The sequence below is a fragment of the Ceratotherium simum genome, chromosome 25 (assembly GCF_057802395.1).
Source record: "Ceratotherium simum simum isolate JZ-2026a chromosome 25, ASM5780239v1, whole genome shotgun sequence".
In the NCBI taxonomy this organism is placed as follows: domain Eukaryota; kingdom Metazoa; phylum Chordata; class Mammalia; order Perissodactyla; family Rhinocerotidae; genus Ceratotherium; species Ceratotherium simum.
Genome location: NC_141924.1, coordinates 47,627,090 through 47,644,669, shown reverse-complemented (window position 1 = coordinate 47,644,669; position 17,580 = coordinate 47,627,090). Strand labels below are relative to the sequence as shown.

At 40.4% G+C, this 17,580-nt stretch overlaps 2 protein-coding genes across 6 annotated transcripts in view; both read left to right on the top strand.

The window, feature by feature from the left end:
* Positions 1–8,435, top strand: part of LOC106801036 (dehydrogenase/reductase SDR family member 6-like) — a 41,557-nt gene extending 33,122 nt beyond the window's left edge. Inside the window, exons 5-7 of one of the 2 annotated variants that reach the window (XR_015556409.1) lie at positions 3,920–3,978; positions 4,578–4,670; positions 6,680–6,786. Coding sequence is in view for 1 of the 2 variants with exons in the window: in XM_087449178.1 (XP_087305304.1) it covers positions 6,680–6,816 (137 nt within the window). In the remaining variant the exon portion in view is untranslated. Of the gene's footprint in view, positions 1–3,919; positions 3,979–4,577; positions 4,671–6,679 lie in introns of both variants that reach the window. The other variant, XM_087449178.1, reaches the window with a different exon arrangement.
* The window catches only part of SLC9B2 (solute carrier family 9 member B2), a 47,401-nt gene continuing 36,503 nt past the window's right edge, over positions 6,683–17,580 (top strand). The window contains exons 1-5 of one of the 4 annotated variants that reach the window (XM_087449174.1): positions 6,765–6,818; positions 8,442–8,661; positions 14,513–14,775; positions 14,990–15,124; positions 15,807–15,984. In XM_087449174.1, coding sequence (XP_087305300.1) covers positions 15,035–15,124; positions 15,807–15,984 — 268 coding nt within the window. In that variant the 5' untranslated portion in view covers positions 6,765–6,818; positions 8,442–8,661; positions 14,513–14,775; positions 14,990–15,034. Of the gene's footprint in view, positions 6,819–8,441; positions 8,662–14,512; positions 14,776–14,989; positions 15,125–15,806; positions 15,985–17,347; positions 17,463–17,580 lie in introns of those variants that run through there. The other 3 variants (XM_087449176.1, XM_087449175.1, XM_087449177.1) reach the window with 3 other exon arrangements.

Here is a 17,580-nt window from a genome sequence, read left to right as displayed (position 1 = left end):
ATCCCAGGTGCCACTGGGAGATCTACATGAGCTTGTTCACCACCTGTTATATTGGAAAAAGTTCAAAAGAAAAAGAGTCTAGACTCGTTATGGTAACAGTCCAAGAGTAAGTTGGGAAAGAGATCCTAAGTCATCAAGAATGAACCACAGAGGGGGCTGGTCTGGTGGCATAAGAGTTAAGTGCACACGCTCTGCTTCAGGAGCCCAGAGTTCGCAGGTTTGGATCCCCAGCGTGCACCAATGCACCGCTGGTCAAGCCATGCTGTGGCGGCGTCCCATGTAAAGGGGAGGAAGATGGCCATGGACGTTAGCTGAGGGCCAGTCTTCCTTGGCAAAAAAAAAAAGTAGGATTGGCATCGGACGTTAGCTCATGGCTGATCTTCCTCACAAAAAAAAAAGACGAGCCAGAGAGACAAATGGTTTAAAGGCTCATGTGCGTGGGGGCAATTCTAAACCATGTGGTTAAGAGACATAATTCGCCAAGGCTTGCTGTTTTGGAAGCAGACCAGGGATGACCTTGTCAAGGGAAAGATGAAAATTAGACCACGTTCCCAGGACAGCAGAAGAAATTAAGAGGAGCCTCCCAGGACACAGGGGCTCTGCCAGGTAAATCGCCTGGGTTGGCCCAAGAATCAAAAGGAGGGATTAGCACCTTTCTTTATGCCATACACAGATAGTCGGCAAACTATGGCCTGCAGGCCAAATCCGGCCCACCACCTGTTTGTAAATACAGTTTTATTGGAACACATCCACACCCAGTTTGCTTCTATGTTGGCAATGACTGCTTTCATGCTACAATGGCAGAGTTGAGACCAAATGGTTCTCAAAGCCAAAAATATTTACTGTTTGCCTATTTACCCAAAAAATGTGCTGACCTCTCATAAAAGAAAGGAGAAAAGCAGAACTTAGTAGAAAGGACATTCAATATGTCCAAACTAAAGCTTCTGATAATTTATTTCTTAGGAATAACTTCTCATTTTGTTAATATCAGTGGGTGTGTCTATTAAATAGAGATGCCCTTTCACCTGGCTCCACTGACCAAAGTGAGCACAGGTGCCTAAGAAGAAGTACTAACTTCCTCTCTGAGAAGAAATGAAGTTGCACATCCAGGATCAAGTTTCTCTCAGTGGTTCACAACTGGTTCTGGGGTTGTGGAGGGGAAGCATTTCACAGTTACCTGTGGGGCCTTTCAGAACCTGAAGGGCATGCTAGGATCTGGGGAAGGAGCTGGTGGAGAGTAGTCTGGACAGCCCCACTGGGGACTCTGATGTAACCCAGCCTGGTCTCCCCTCAGGTTGAAAACCACTGATTTATTGGTTAAACAGGGAAAATGACTAAATACCTTTTGTCGACACAAAATAACCAATAACCATTATATAGGTAAGAGAGATAAGGTGAGATTTACTTGAGCCAGGGTGAGGACTAGCACAGGAGGGCAGTCTCCACAAAGGAAGAAAGCGTTCCAGAGAAGCATGGTTTTCAGTACAGTTTTATACCTTTTTAGAACAAAGAACATACATAAAACACGCCCAGGATACATGTGCATCAAAGTTTCAGAGAGGTATTCAGTTGCAGATTAGCAGGTCAACATGACCCTGATGTTGGGAAAGGGAATTTATCTTCAGGAGCACTGATAGGGCTTACCGGCTTACCATACTGGTGGATATTGGTGGGCGTAGGAGGGGAAGTATGCATCCTTATCTTCAAAGAGTGCATTCTTTTTTTTTTTTTTTAAAGTCACCTGGATGTGACGTTTATAATTTTATTTATTTATTTATTTTTTCCCCCCAAAGCCCCAGTAGATAGTTGTATGTCATAGTTGCACATCCTTCTAGTTGCTGTATGTGGGATGCGGCCTCAGCATGGCCGGAGAAGCAGTACGACGGTGCACGCCCGGGATCCGAACCCGGGCCACCAGCAGTGGAGCGCGTGCACTTAACTGCCAAGCCACGGGGCCGGCCCAAAGAGTGCATTCTTTTACTTTGAGATGAGGCTTAATGCACTCTTTACTTTAATGGTTAAGGCAGATGTTTGATAGGCCATAAGTCAGGCTTCTTTAGTTCAAGCCAGATCAGTTTTGAACCAAAAGAGGTACCCCATATACCTCAATATGTGAAAATTTCTTGTCACCTTCAAGCTACAGCATTCCCATTATTGAGGTGTTGTGTATAATTTTTGTTGTACTAAAAAGATAAATATTGGTAACATTAAGAAAAAGGAGGATACAGGAGAGACAGTTTCACTGGGTTTTAACATACAAAATGGTGATACCTGAGTCTAGCTGTTCTTGGTGCCATGTACCCAGTGGAATAAATGGCAAAACATTTTGGAAAATGTGATTGTTTTAGCAGCTAGACTTTTCAGAAGATTGGAAAATATGTTATCAAATTTTCTGGAACAAGGAACTAGCTGTGACTCACTGAGCCAGTCCCAGAAGGAAATGTGATGAGGAATGAGTGTGTCTGGGATGGTGCTGAGGGCTGTAGAGTCACAGCTCATCAACACGACTTGTGTGGACAGTAGCATGGTGTGTCAGCCTGTGCCATGGACACAACAGAGGCGGGTGACAGTGGAATGAAACAGAAGGCATAGGCTTGCTCCACAGCTTTCATTTAATAGCCATTCATACCGGCCACATGTAAGATGTGACGCTCCTGCGCCCCAGTGGGAGGAAGCTGTAAAAGCTGTAGGGATTTGGAGGAGAGTGTTAGAGAAGCTTAAGGCGCCTTGGGCACACTGCTGGTGACATGTGGGACTTTAAGGAGGCTATCGATAAGGGATATGAGGAAAATGTTATCCGAAACTGGATACAAGGGTTTGTTATGTGGTTTCAGAAATTTTATCAACACTATTGGCTGTAGTGACATGGAAGGTAGAAGATGTTCCTAATGAACCAGATTGATGTAGTGAAGGCAATTTCCACCCAGAGTGTAGAGAGTGCTGCCCCTCAGAGTAAAATGTGAGAGGAGAGAAAAGCTAGAGAAAGGGCTGTTAAACAGAAAGTAGCCAGAACGTGCAGATTTTGAAGTTTCCCAGCCTCTCCAAAGAAATGGTGATAAAATTAAGAAATGGTTTCCGAGCAAACATCAAATCTCTGGCGCTCTCAGGAGCATGGTCTAAAGACAGAGCTGAGGGCTGACTGCAAAATCATTTTTTATGACTTCACAAAGACCATGTGGTCTCCTGGATTACTGTCAGCCAGAAAAAGGCCCTCTGAAGAGAATTTACAGATTACATATGTTAATGAAAAAGTCTGGGGAACTTGCTCTGTAGGAATGTGAACTAAGTGAGATTTAAAAAATTTTAGTGTCATTCTTATTTTTCTTTTTTTAAAGTAAAATATTGTAAATTATATTTTTTGATGAGAAACATGAAACAGTGTTAAAATAGGAATTTGAAGCCAATGAAAATAGGAAAGATAATGAGGAAAATTTAGAGCCGAGGACCATGACAGGCATCCAGTTGTCCCTGAGGGTTCAGAGTGAACTTAACAGCAAAGAATGGTTTTGAGATCATGATGACAATGTGGGTCCTTGTACTGGTGAAGAACTTGGATGGTTTTCTCTACCCCGCAGGGCTGTTGTGAAGATCACTGAGATAGTACCTGTGAGAGTCCGTACAGTCCATAAAGCATCACGTCAATGTGATGTGACTACAATGCTGGGGATTCACCGCAAGTCCCTGCCTCATGTCACAGAGAATTACAGTCTGTGCTTTTAAAAAGCACAGAAATGTTACTAAAGAAGTTATAAGCCTATTAAATAAAAGGGCAGGCAGGTAGAGGTGAAATTGTCATTCCAAGTCAAAGAGAGGATTTCTCTGATCACTGTATCCTACGGAAAGGAAGTTTAAAATTTAATTGTCAATTTCTTTTTCAGTCTAAGTAAGTAACCAAGCTGAATGTCCCCCTTTGATTTAGGAACACTTGACACCCCATCTCTGCAATAAAGAATACAAGCCAGACCAAACCCCGAAGAGGTATACCTACTATTTTAAATGTGTTTAAATCTTCTGGTTAAAAAAATGCCCTCTTCCTTACTTAGGGTAGACAAATGCATAGAGACAGAAAGTAGAAGGGTGGGTGCCAGGAGCTGGGAGAGGGGGAATGGGGAGTTAGGGTTTCGTGGGTAGAGAGTTTCAGTTTTGCAAGATGAAAAGAGTTCTGGAGATTGGTTGCACAACAATGTGAATGTACTTAACACTACTGAACTGTACACTTAAAAATGGTTATGATGATAAATTTTATATTATGTGTATTTTACCACATTTTCAAAAAAATTAAAAAGCCCTCTTCTTTAATATTAATTTTTAATATTAACTTTGATCTGTCACAGTGTCTGCAGGCTTTAGTATAACACAAATATTTGAGCAGCTTGGGAGTCACCATAGTCCTGCTTGGCCCACAGTTAATGATAGTAATGATATTCTCATGTATCATGTGTCATGCGTGAGTAATCAAGGCAGCAAGCCAGTGGTGCCTCTGTAGATTCCTCTTGCCTTTGACCTCCTGAAGGAGTTGCAGGTGAGTTCACACCTCAGCTCGCATCACTGATGTCTGGTATGGTTTCTGGTCACAGGCACTGAGTGATTTCCTAACGAGACAGAAGACGGGAAGATTTGCAACCGCAGAAGAAATAGCCCTGCTCTGCGTGTATCTGGCTTCTGATGAAGTAAGCACTGTTCTTCCCAGGGAGGTCATTATCCTCAATCACATTTGGCCACTACTTACTCAGCAAAATAATATCATTTTAGAGAGTTATGGCATATATATGTTAAGATGCTGCATTTACAAGGCAGGGATAAGTTCTGATTTAATTTTCTCAAAGAAAGGCCACTGTGATCTGAGCCACCAACTCTTCCTCATTCAACTTTACAGCTCACTAAATCTTGTAGCAAATAAAGTGGGAGATTGAAAAAAATTAAATTGCTCAATTTTATGAGAGACAGTTGCCTTCAAAAATTACAATTGGGGAAACCTTGATTAAATGTAAATCAAACAAATGAACCTCCAAAATCATGAGGGCTTCAGGTGAAATGGAGAGAGAGTTAACCAGATTTAATCGTGTACAGGAGACACAGAATTGGCATCTGGTGTTCTTAGTTTTACTGGTGACTTGTTTAGAAGAATCCCACTGGCTCTTTTTTCCTATGAATTCTTACTGTTTGTCATCATATATGGAAATTCCTAATTCTGTATCTTTCCACTTTGCATCTGTTTAGTAACCAGTTTCTTCCTAACGGCTATTGTATATTTTTAAGTGGCCTACAGCTGCAAAAGCAGAAACTATATTTATAAGGAATAGAGCACAAGAACCTCCCTGTGTTATGTCTTGGAATATTACATGCCCTGGGAACCTAATGTATTGTGTCACTGATCAGTCGGCTCCTCTCTACAGGAGCCTGGTGCACACCGGGTGGCTGGTGAATGTGACAGATACAGGGGTTGAAATGTCTTAGTGACAGAGCAGTTACTACTTGTCAGAACTATTAACAACAGCTGTTAATAGCTGGTGAAATTGCTAGATAAATGACTAATGGAGCAAGTCCACTGGCTTTTGTGATTTCTCTGAATCCATCTCTCTAGAAGAGCTCATTTGATTTGCCAGTACTGCTGATAAGCTGAATTGTCCTTGTTTAGCCAGAGCTTAGGTTACCAAATATTTGGAAATGTTCTGGCTTGAAATGTGCAACAAAAGGAGCTTTGGCCTTTTAGAGGAGCCAGAGGAGTCCATATGTAAAACAGAGACCTTGCCTTTTAAAACAACTGGGGGGAATTGGGGTTGTTTGTTGGTAAACTGATTTATCTGCTTTATACGATCAGTTTTCATAAATTGAACTTTAAAACTTTCTGTACTTATTATGATGTCTTTCCTTCCTGCCTCTTCCATTGTCTCTGGCTTTAGATGAATTTAAAACTAAGAACACAGATCTGAGTCTATATTATCCATGTTTAAGCTAAAAGACTGTTAAACCTCTACCACAAGGATCTCTTCAGCTTTAATTCTTTGGAAAATGAAAAATTCTGTGGAAAAAAAACAGTAACGTTTTTTAACTCCTTTAGTTTTATAGAGATTTAGATATCTGAAACTAGTATAGAATATTTTTTCATAGTTTAATATATTATTATTATTCACATAAATTTTAAAAACATATTTAGCATGCTTCAGCTCCTGGAATTACCTATGTATATTGACTAACTAGATATACGCTTTTTAAAAAATTTTTGTTTGTTAATTGACATCACCACTTAATTACTGACACACTTGATTATGTTCAAAAGTTTATTAGTGGCATAAAACTCAGCTAGTTTAGAATAGTTCTGAGTTTCAAAATGAAAATGTACTATTTTAGCCTGCACTTTATCCTAATTTGGAGAATGGCTATGTATCACCAAACTGCTTAATTTTCTGATTCTGAGACCAAACACCTAACAGCCCCTGCTTAGAATGTGATGTGTGCTCAAACACCAGCTAGAGGCCAGTTAGCTCCAGGTCACAAGAACACGCAGCAGTTTCAAATCACTCGTAACTTAATTCCAATTTTCCTAAATTCTGTTTGTTAAGTGCAATTTCCTGTTACCACAAGAGTAAATTGTTATCTCAGTCGTAGAACAGTTGAAGAAACACAACCTGTGTGAAACCTGGCTAAGCGTCCCGTCTCCTTGTGTCTGTCCCCGCAGACTGCCTACGTGACAGGGACTCCTGTCGTCATCGATGGAGGCTGGAGCCTGTGAGGCAGGGTCTCCTCGAGGGCAAGACAGGCCCTTCCCGTCCACAGGGTGTGAAGAAAACTCACTCAACATCTCTTTCCTATTAATGGTATATTAGTGAAAACAAGCCCTTTTTAATGATGTCATTGTTCACTAGAGTTTGATTCTTTAAATATATTAATCTCTTTTGAAATCATTGTAGGTTAATAACATCACTGCAAAAGAATGGTTTTTAAAATAAGCCTGAATTTGTAAGCATATAAAATTAAAATTAGTATGAAGGAAAAAAGGAAGTTTTTTAAAAGAAAAATGTATTAATTTCTATTTCCTAACATTCAAATATTTTTGTTCAAGTCTGCATTGGTCAGTATGTGGATAATAATTTAAAATTTTTACATCATTATAAATGAACACCAAAGGTAGGAAGAAGTTTGGCTTCAATAATTTACATTAAAAGAACTATAAAGGACTATTCAGAACTGCATGTTGGTCTGTTATGTAAAAGAAAAATAATCATCAGGTGTTTATACTTAATGGATGTCATCACTTGTAATTAAGTACTATTGTCTTAGTCTAACTAAAAAATCTTTATTAAAATAAACAATGACATTTGATGTGAACCTAACAAACATATAGTTAACTAACTGGCAGTATTGTCAGTTTGAGGGATAATTTTTAGATTAAGTGTAGATTTCTTCACCAAATTCCAGGATAACAGACAAGAGGACATAAAATTTAGAAATAGTCTCTGGATAAATAAATATAAATTAATCATATAACAGGAAACAAAACTAAAGAAAATAAAATTTTCAAGAAAAAGTTCAAGTAAATTCATGGATGATAAGTCTATAACAAAGTACTAGGAAGAAATTTTTTCTTGTTCTTTTAGTTTTAGGTTTTTGTTTGTTTTTTTATTTGTTGCAACCTCAAAAGACCAAATAGTATGATGCATAGATACTCAGTAAATACTGAGTATCTATCTATGCATAGATAATAATTTATGCATAGATAAATGCAGTATCTAACTGCAAAAGCAGTTAGTCTTTTCTCTTAGAACCTTAATTAATATTAACAAGGAAATTTTTTAAATGGACAATGAAAGGATAACATTTTATATATGAAGAATATTATGCAGTTGATGAAGATGAGTTAAAATTGACAGCAAAGGATATTTTGACTAGCATTCCTGAAAAGTGATTGATTGTAAGCTTTGCCTTGGGGTTCTGGACCAGGTGTTCCTCTACTGGACCACAGCTTGGTTTGTGACCTAGACCAAGTCACCTAATTTATCTTGGATGTTAGTTTTCTAGTTTGTGAAATTAAGGAGTTAGGCCAAATGACTTGCGTTTCTTTTGGTGTATCATAATCAAAATGCTGTAACTTATCAAGGGAAGTAACAGAACACTGAAGCTTATGTTATGGAGTACTTTATGCTGTGAGCAGATGGGCGTCTATATGTATAGCTTAGAACAAAGGAATTCTAAATAAACACGATGGATTCCAACATTAACAAATGACCCCTCAGAGTTCTCTCAGAGCTAACTATAAACTATAAAACATTATCAACAATAAAAGTAAAGTAAAATCGAGCCAAACAGTTCAATGTTTTCTAAAGTCATGTTAATTAAATCCAATTGATGGATCATTGAAGAGCATATGACTGAAAGAAAAGGAAAAATATATTTCATTCCTGTGGTAAGAGGAAGTTGGATGTCACTAGAAACTTTTCCAGCTTTAGGAGAGGAAGAGTTCCGTTTAGGAAAAGAACCATCGTAGATGCACTGAAGAAGGTTATTGGACAGAAGTTGGGTTTACCCATTCTTTCCACAAAGGAGGACCTGAGAGACGAGAATGAGCGGTTTCTTTCTGGGGGAGACATTTACTTGAAATTGTCTCTCTTGCCTGAAAACCGGTGATTACAAGTGGCACTTGCTTAAAGGAGTGAAAAACAGGTAAGAATATTTGTATTTACGAAGGAAATGAAAATTACCCCGAAAGGGGCGCGCGCGCCTAGACACAGTTAGTTGGAGGGGGTAAATCTAGGGAAAGGAAAACACAAGACATGGGAGGAGGTTTAAAGGAAAGAGTGTCACCCTGCTGATGGGAACGCTAAAATCTAAAACACAGCGAGAAGGCTCCTGGTAAAGAAGCGACAAGAGGGGGACCCGCCTACGCTGGTCACCTGAAGAGAGAGCCCTGTCTTCCCAGCGCATCAGAGAAGACACCTCTAACAAGCACCACTAAAAGGTGGAGTTAAGCTCCAGACTGTGGAAGCCGGTCTGGGGAACGACACCCGAGCACTGGGCTGCCGGCCTGCACTGCCCGCCCCGCAGAGCCGCCCGCGTGCCCTCGCCCGGGTCTCGGCTCCGCCGCCCCAGCCCCGGCGCCGGGGCCGCGCTCGCGGGCGCCCTTCCCGGGCAGCTCCCGGGGGACGCGCTCGTCCCGCACCCGGGCCGGCGACGCCGCCCGCCGAGAACCCGGCGCTGAGGCCGGGGACGCGGGCCCGTGGTCCGCCGCGCCCCCGGAACCGCGCAGCCCCGAGCCCAGCGGAGGGCGCGCGGGCCTCCCCCGCCGGCCGCCGCGCGCGGAGAGGGCGGGGCGCCGGGTGTGTGCGCGCTGCCGCCGCCCGGCAGGCCTGTTCCCCGACCCGCCAGCAGAGCCGGGTGCCTGCGCCGCGGCCGCGAGGTGAGCCCCCGGGGAGCACAAGGGGAACCAGACCCGGCGGGGGCCCTGTAGGCCTTGCGGGCCAGAGACCCGGAGGAGGGCGCAGCGCTCGGGTTGTGTCTGTGTTTACTGTTGTTAGTTGTTGCTGGCGTGGGTTTTTCTTGTTTTAGTTCTTAAAGCAACCCGAGGCTGTTGCTACAGTGGGCCGAGGTTCTGGACCCATCAGGCCCTGCTCACTGGAGAATGTGACCACCTGCTGAAGGCCAGGCTGAGTCTGGGGCTTTTTTTTCAGTCCTCTGCGCTGCACGGTGACGTTTAGGTCAAGCCAGACCGCATATAGGAGGAGGCCCCATAAGATTAGTACCGTGTAGCATAGGTGTGTAGTAGGCTAGACCATCTAGGTTTGTGTAAGTACTGTAGGGGAGGAAAAGAATTTCTTCTACCCTTCTAGGTTCTTCTGGCTGGTCTAAAATTAAATTGCCATGAGACAGATTAACAGGAGAAAAACAAAGGTTTAATGAGGTATACATAGGAGAAACCCATGAAAACTAACTCACCAAAATGGCCACGGCGCTCGCCTTAAATACCGTCCTCAGCTAAAGACAGAAGATGGGGGTGGGGAAAGTCAGGGACTTGAAAGGGAAGGCAGGCAATTCACAGGTAGGTGAAAAAGAGCAAATGTTTGGAAAACAAGTGTTTGGCCACACAGAAACAGAGGAACACAGAGGGGAGCCCAACAAACAGACTTTTCTAGGTTCCTCCCTGTCCATCACCTAGTTCATGTTATGCTAAGGTGAGAGCCTGCTTCCTGGGACGGGTTTCTTTAATCCGAATTCTTTTAGGCAATTAAGGGTGAGGTAACAAGAAAAGCCTCTGAGTCTTTTTTTCTTAAAAATAATCATCCTAAAATAACCCTCATGTTAAAAAAACACATTTTGGGGTCACAAATCGTGTTCCCCTTCAGTACCCTCTGATGTTTGCACAACAATGAAATTGCCTGAGGATGCGTTTCTCAGAACAATCCCCATAGTCAAGCGACAAGGCATGACTGCTTACCAGACATCACCATGTTATCTCACCCTAGACTCTGGTGCGATTTGTTGCCCTAAAAGATGAATAGCCAGAAGCCACATTTTCTTTAGCCTCCCATCAAGAAATCGATAATACCAGGGGATAGAGACAGAGCAGGTACCTTACTTAGCTAAGTCAACCTGTTTTCACTGAAAGACTAAAACCCCCTTTCCCCACTCGGTCTCTCTAATGGGGCCTCCACCTGAGGTTAGTACTGCCACAAAGTGCTCTCTTGAAGTTCTGCTTTACTGTTTCTCTGTAAGTCAAGAATGAAACATTTCAATTCAGCAAATACCTGTGTGTCTTCTCTGGGCCACACAGGCATGGGGGCAGGAGATACAAATATGAATGAAGTACAGTTTCTGCCATTCAGTAACTCAAACTCCAATGGGTCAGAATGTGCCTAACAAGAAATTAGGTAGTGTGATTCATGGAATACTAATGATGTGAGCAAAGTGACTGAATCGCATAGTATATTTCCCTGTGTATTAAGGTCTTTAGAATTATAACCCTATTGACTAGATTTTGCCTTTATTTTTATTTTTCTTCAGGATTTCCATAGAAGGCATTGTAGAATAAGTGGGAAAAAGTCGATGATGTAGGTCTGAGTCCTGGGGCCTACACCAAAAGTTGCTGTGCTGGATATGGAAGTTTGGCCCTCCCATCCATTCCTACTTGCTTCTCGTATGCCTTCTTGTACAGGAAAAAAAACTGGAAAGCTGAAATATTTCCTAGACTCCCTTCCAGCTAGAGATCTGAATGTAAAATTAGGGTCTGGCAAGTAGATGACTTGCTGGAGATTTTGAAGGCAGGGATGAGGCAGAGGCTGTCTCCCTGCTGTTTTTGGCAAATTTCTGTTGACAAGGAAGGTCCAGGAGATGCCAGTGTCCAGTCTCCAGAACTGTGGGTGTTGGGAGGGCCTTACAGCAGCAGGGACAGCCTGACTCAGCATTGTCGTGTTGAATCACCAGCTCTGTGGCTGTCCAGAGGCAGTTGAGGGAGGTGGGGAACATCTGTGTTCTCTGTCCAGGCAGCTTCCAGATCCCAGCTTCTCGGAGTCACAGCTACAGGGTTGTTCTTGAACTCTGTAGTCCCTGTGGCGTCTCCCAATTGAGGCAAAAATAGTACATTCCCCAGTGGTTCAGTTCCTAGTGTTCTAGAAGTCAGTCCTGGAGGCCCAGCCTACACCCTCCACTTCCAGCCCTTTCAACAATTCACTCCATTCCCTGTATAATCTCTGCTTAAAATACCTGGAGTGGTTTCTGTTTTCTGCACTGACTCTGATTAATATGTTTGCTCTGTAGCCTCTGAGTCACCTAATCCTAATCTCTTCAGTTTCTTTTGATGAGAATGAAGACATGAGATGAGACGCAGGGGCCTGCAGTGATCTGATGCCTTCAGCTGGGCTTGCCCTCGCCAGGTGCCAAAGACCTCACATTGAGTTTGGCCCTGAAGGTATCTGAGTTTGTTACCCATAGACTAGATTATCTCTGACATCCCTTGCTCTACAAGTATAAAGTAAACCATTTCTTCATTTAAAACATTTACAGAATATGTTCTATAATGAGAGATTGTTGAATATCTGGTTCATGCCCGACTCTTTGCTAATCCTACTGATAATTGTAGGCTGCTGACAAACCCCAATGATAGAACAGAATTGTAGGCTACTGAAAAACCCCAATGATAGAACAGATTTTTCCTCTGGGGGAAACTGCCTTCTTAATAGATGATATACTACTGTAATTTTAAGACCCAATGACTATGAATGGTAAATGCAATGAATGTGGCTGCTTTAAGTAAAAGTTAAGTTTTGGGGATTTTTCTAAATTTAAGTGGTTTCTGAAGTGAGACAGATAGTTTGTGTTCTTTTAGAAATGAAAACAGCAGAGAATGAACAAAGCTGACCAGTTGTAAGTTGCTTTACTGAACTTAATAAAATACTGATATTTTATTTTACCTTTCCCCTTTGTAACACCTCTCTGCTCTCAAATAAGTAGTTTGGCATTCATGGTGGAGCTTATGGGAGAATAGGGAAATTTTTTTGAAACACACAACTGTATATTTGCACAAATAGCACATACCGTGCAGCATGCCAAGTTTTGATCATTTATGTTAAAAAGGACAAGAATAACATTAATAAAATAAATTCTCTAAGGCTTCGTTTTAGTCAATAGTTTGTGTCTACTAGAAATAATCATTTATACTTGTTGGCTGCTTAAAAATATTCTTCATAATTTACACAAATGGCTGATTTTGAGAATTTGATGAAGGAGGTAATTCTAGTGGCACTGCCCAGGAGTTTCTATGTAATTCTACTAAAGGGAAAGGTGAAGAAATCACAGTGGTGAGTGTTACATCCACCTAATCAAGAAGCTGGCCTTGAAAGAAAGAGGTAAAAAATGTGATCACAGAAAATCTATGGGCTTAGGTAATAAATTCTTCAAGATTGGGGAGACCTTGTTCAGCTTAATAGGAGAAGCAAAAGGATTGTTAGAGATTCACGATAATTAGAGAAAAGGAATATGAGTGGCTGATAACCAACACTATTGGATCTTATCATGTGCAGGGTTGGAACCACCCTTGTCCCCATTTTGTAGATAAGGGATTAGTTAGAAAGAGGCTAAGCAATTTGGTATATGATGGAGCTGAACCTCAGAGCCAGGTTTGTCCAACTCCAGAGCCAGCAGACCTCATCACTTACTGTGATATTAGGGCTCATTCTCTGCGGAAGGTCAAGGCCAAGTGCCGTGGTTTGGGAGGTGATATTCCAAATCTTGAGCCTCCTCTCCCTTTACTCTCAGCCTCCTCCCCCAGGCTCCAGCAGAGTTTCCCTCACACTGCACTGGCTTTCATGCCTCTATGCCTTTAATACAAGGGTTCTCTGAGCCCAACACTTTCCTGTCAAAATGCTGTTCTTTCTCATTATGAGTCTAAATTTTGGAGTAAGTTTTTTAATTCAAAAAATTATATATACATATATACACACATATATAATATGTCATTATGTATACGTGTTTATTATATATAATAAAAATCAAACTGAAGGTTCTTTGAGATAGCTTTCTGGCTAACACTGTGTTTTCTAAGGAAGAAAAATGGTGGTGGTGGTGGTGTTGATGTTGGTAGTTGATGGTGACAGTGGAAAGAATATAATTTTCTTTGAAATTTTAAATTCAAACGTCTTGACACTTTGTTAAACAGAAAATGATTCCTTGAGACAGGAGTCCTGTCTAATTAATCCTGGTCTTTATGGCCTAGCATAGTGCCTGGCACATATTAGGCACTCAGATATGTGTTGAATTAGATTTTCCCTTCTGTTATATAATTTTCTCTTTGGTTCTACCTAGGTTTGTAGTTTGTACCTCTATTATAATATTCATCATACATGTTGCATTAGGAATAACTTTGGTTACTAGTAAAAAGACAACTTGACTAATAGTGGTTTAAACCATTGCCTCAAAGCTTGGCAGCCCAAGACTGATGCAACAACTCAAGGATGTCATCAAGGAGCCTACTCCTCCTGTCTTACTTATCTACTCTCCTTGGTATCAGGCTTTTTATTCTCTTGGTGGAGAGAGGGCTGCTGGCCCCCAAGTAGTTTATCTGCATTCTAGGAAGGAGAAAGGGAAGTGTTAGAAGCAAAGAGTAAACAGTATGATTCTCGAAAGGCCTTCCGTTATAGTTTGAGAATGAAAGCCGTCCCCAGGGACTCCCACTTACATGTCATTACATAGAACTGGGACACATGGCCATGTTCAGCTGCCATGTGGCTAGGAATTGGAATATTTGGCTTTTCAGCCTATATAGCATAGGCAGCCAGGGAAGAAGAGATTGAAATGGGCATTTATGGAGCTAGCCTCTAGGTCTGCCCTACAAATATGTTAGTTACTTGGTATAAGTTTATTTTTCTTGGCATACTGTAAGCCTATAGAGAACAAAGGATGTGTTTTGGTAATCTTTGAATTACTCACAATAACTAGCAGGAGATTACCATTGCACTTATCACAGTGTCTAAGACATTGTGACTACTCAATCAATGTTGTTGTATTCTTTTTTACTTTAATTTAGAAATAAGAGATGGGCAAGAATTAGTGACTCTGGTTTCTCTGAAAATGATGGAATCCACAGATTTCTCTTTGGTGACTCATTTCCTCATTTCAACATTGGAAAATCACCTGGAGCTTTCCTGCTTCATCAAGTTGGCCCATTACAGAGGACAATTTAACAGTAATATTCCTTGGAATACGTGAAGTATAACACAAAAAACAGGATGGGAAAGAACTCATGAAAATATGGTGGTCAACAAGGGCTTTTTCAAGAGAGGTAAAAAGGTAGATAAGAAATTGGATAATATATTGTAATCAAAGAAAAGATTAGCAATTGAAGGTTAAGAATAGTCTAATTTAAAATATCTTAGCCATTCAGAGTTCCAAGTGGAAAAATAAGTACAATTCATTCATTTAAATTGCTCAAATTGCTGTTTAATTCATTCATTTAAATCCCAAATTGCTATTCTATATCTATACTGTTTCTCCTTCAAAATAGATCTTGTTCCTCTTCCCTCTATCATCTTACTCTTAATTGTAAATCATGGAGGATGAAGATAAGACAATTGAATGTGAAGATTCAGCACCATCCACAGAGATGAATCATGTAGCCTCTATGGATCAAGAAACACAGGTAAATCTGTGATCAAGTGTGGAACATCTCAACCATTTCCTTAAAGAAAGGACTGTATACTTCCAAATATAGGATAGCAATATGTCCTCTTCGTTCTCTGTTCACTCAGTTAACGATTCTCCCTTTCTTAATCCCCAAGCCCATACAGTAGGTGTGACTACCAATTTTCCCAGTAGTCATCAGCAGCTGGCCCTACATGAAGCTGGAGAAGTGGAGAGCCTGTGAAATGCTCTGTGTTCCCAGCCGCAAGCCTAGAATGGTTCTGGTTTCTTCCCTGTCTCTTTTTATTACTTAAATTCAAGTAGATGAATGAATGTGAATTGGTTTTCATCACAGATAGTTATTTTTTTCTGAACCACTTTGATATATTTACCAACTATTGCTTTGAATCATATCTTAAATATGCTAATTTTTAAACCCAGCATTGCAAAACATAATGAAATTGTATGTGACTCAGGCATTTATAATGCTACAATAGTGACTCAATGGTAAATACTCCTAACATAGTTCTTGTTCCAAGCATGGGCCGATTAGCTAGTAATAAAGATGTGTATTTTGCCTTTAAAGTGTTAGCTTTGATTCTAGGAATGGGAATTTTATTTGTGTTGTGATGGCTCAATAACTATAAAAATGTACAGCAAATATACAGTTTTAAGTGTTTTTTTAATTGCTTTAAACACAGGAGACAGTTATGAACCTCAAAGGCATAGATGGAAATGAACCAACAGAAGGAAGTAACCTATTGAATAGTAGTGAAAAAAGGCTGCAGGAAATACCAACTGAATCAACTCATTTGCAAAGACTAAGACAGACATTTGCCTGTCCTCCACATGGTTTACTGGATAGAGTAATAACAAATGGTATGTAAATGGTAAGGATGAATTAAGAAAGAGAGGGTAAAAGATGAAGTTGTCATATAGTGAAAGATTTCAAATAATATGGTTTAAAGGACAAAAAATTTATTTCTCTCTCACGTAAAAACTACTGGGTGAAAAATTCACAATGGTACGTGTCTCTGCTCCACACAGTCATCAGGGCCCAGGCTGAGGGGCTTAACCATCTTCGACATGGAGGGCTTCCAAGAGCACTGTGGTCACCGCCATTCCAGCTAGCAGGAAGAGGAAAAGAGCAGAGATCAAGAACCTTTCCTCTTCTGCATCTGAGCAGTCTCACAGGATTACGTTAGGGCTCCAATGAGAAAAGTGATTGAGAAATCACTTGTAAACGGAAAAGCACTACATAAATGTTGGTTGTTGTTACTGTTAAGTAACGCAACTAAAGTTCAAGCCAACACAGCTACACTTGCAAATGAGTCACGTCATTTTATAAGGAAGGATCCTGGTTTGCAATCCAACTTATTCCTGTAGAGCTGCTATTACTTAAAACATTTGTGGGATTTTTCTTTGGGAATTTATCTCAGCACTATTTTGAATATTGTTAGGGTTGGGATATATTTGTCTTTTAGGAATGGATTTGGTTTTTGGAGGCAGCCAAACATTAATCTGATATCAATTTGATTAATAAATGGATGTTCAGATTCAGTAATGCTGTTTTTTGTACAAAAAGGAAGTGTGTATGTGTGTACCTGTGTGTGTATGTACATGTGTGTGTATTGTGTATATTGGAGGATGTGTAGCATAGTAGGAAAAAGGAAAAGGGGTTTGAAAAATGTCTGTAAAGGAAAATTTAAAGACAATTTCCAAAATCGTGTTGAGGAATGACAGTGTCATTGGAGTAAATATATGGCCTCCCAAAGTAAATAGGTTGAAGAATGTAAGACATTTGATTTAGAAGTTATATTTACTCAAAAATCAGACTCACTTCTTTATGGTTATGATTCATTTGTGAGCTCTGAAAGACATTTTTACCATTCTCAACTGGGACGATGGAAGCCAAGTATAATATGTTATACTTTAGGCACTAGATAGGTTTTCACTGAAATTAATTTTCTAAACTAGCATGAGAAAAAATATCAAACTGTATTTAAAACACATAGAGAAAACCAGTTTCCAAAATATACACTGGTTGATAAGGCAACAGATAATTTAATACCTTTTCTGTCCTTTTTATTATTTTTTTAAACTTTTACCATTCAAATTATGGCACATTTCTAGTGAAAACATTTACAATAAAACTGATATGGGTTGACATAGGAAAGGGTATAAATGAATGATGTGATTTGGAGACTCATTTTTTTAAATTCTATAATCATTGTCCATACAGCTGCCTGAGAAACAGGACTCACAGTGTATGAACACCTCTTCACTTGTATTCCTATACTTCTGTTCCTGTGGCTTACAAGATGGCTTTCTCCTGTACTGCTTCCTGTGCCCATTCAGTATGCATAAGTATTCATCTTAAGAAGTAAATCTTACATGTGAAAATATGATTTTCCAAAATCATAAATGAGAAGTAAATTATTAACTTAATTAAACATGATTTAGAGAAACCTTATA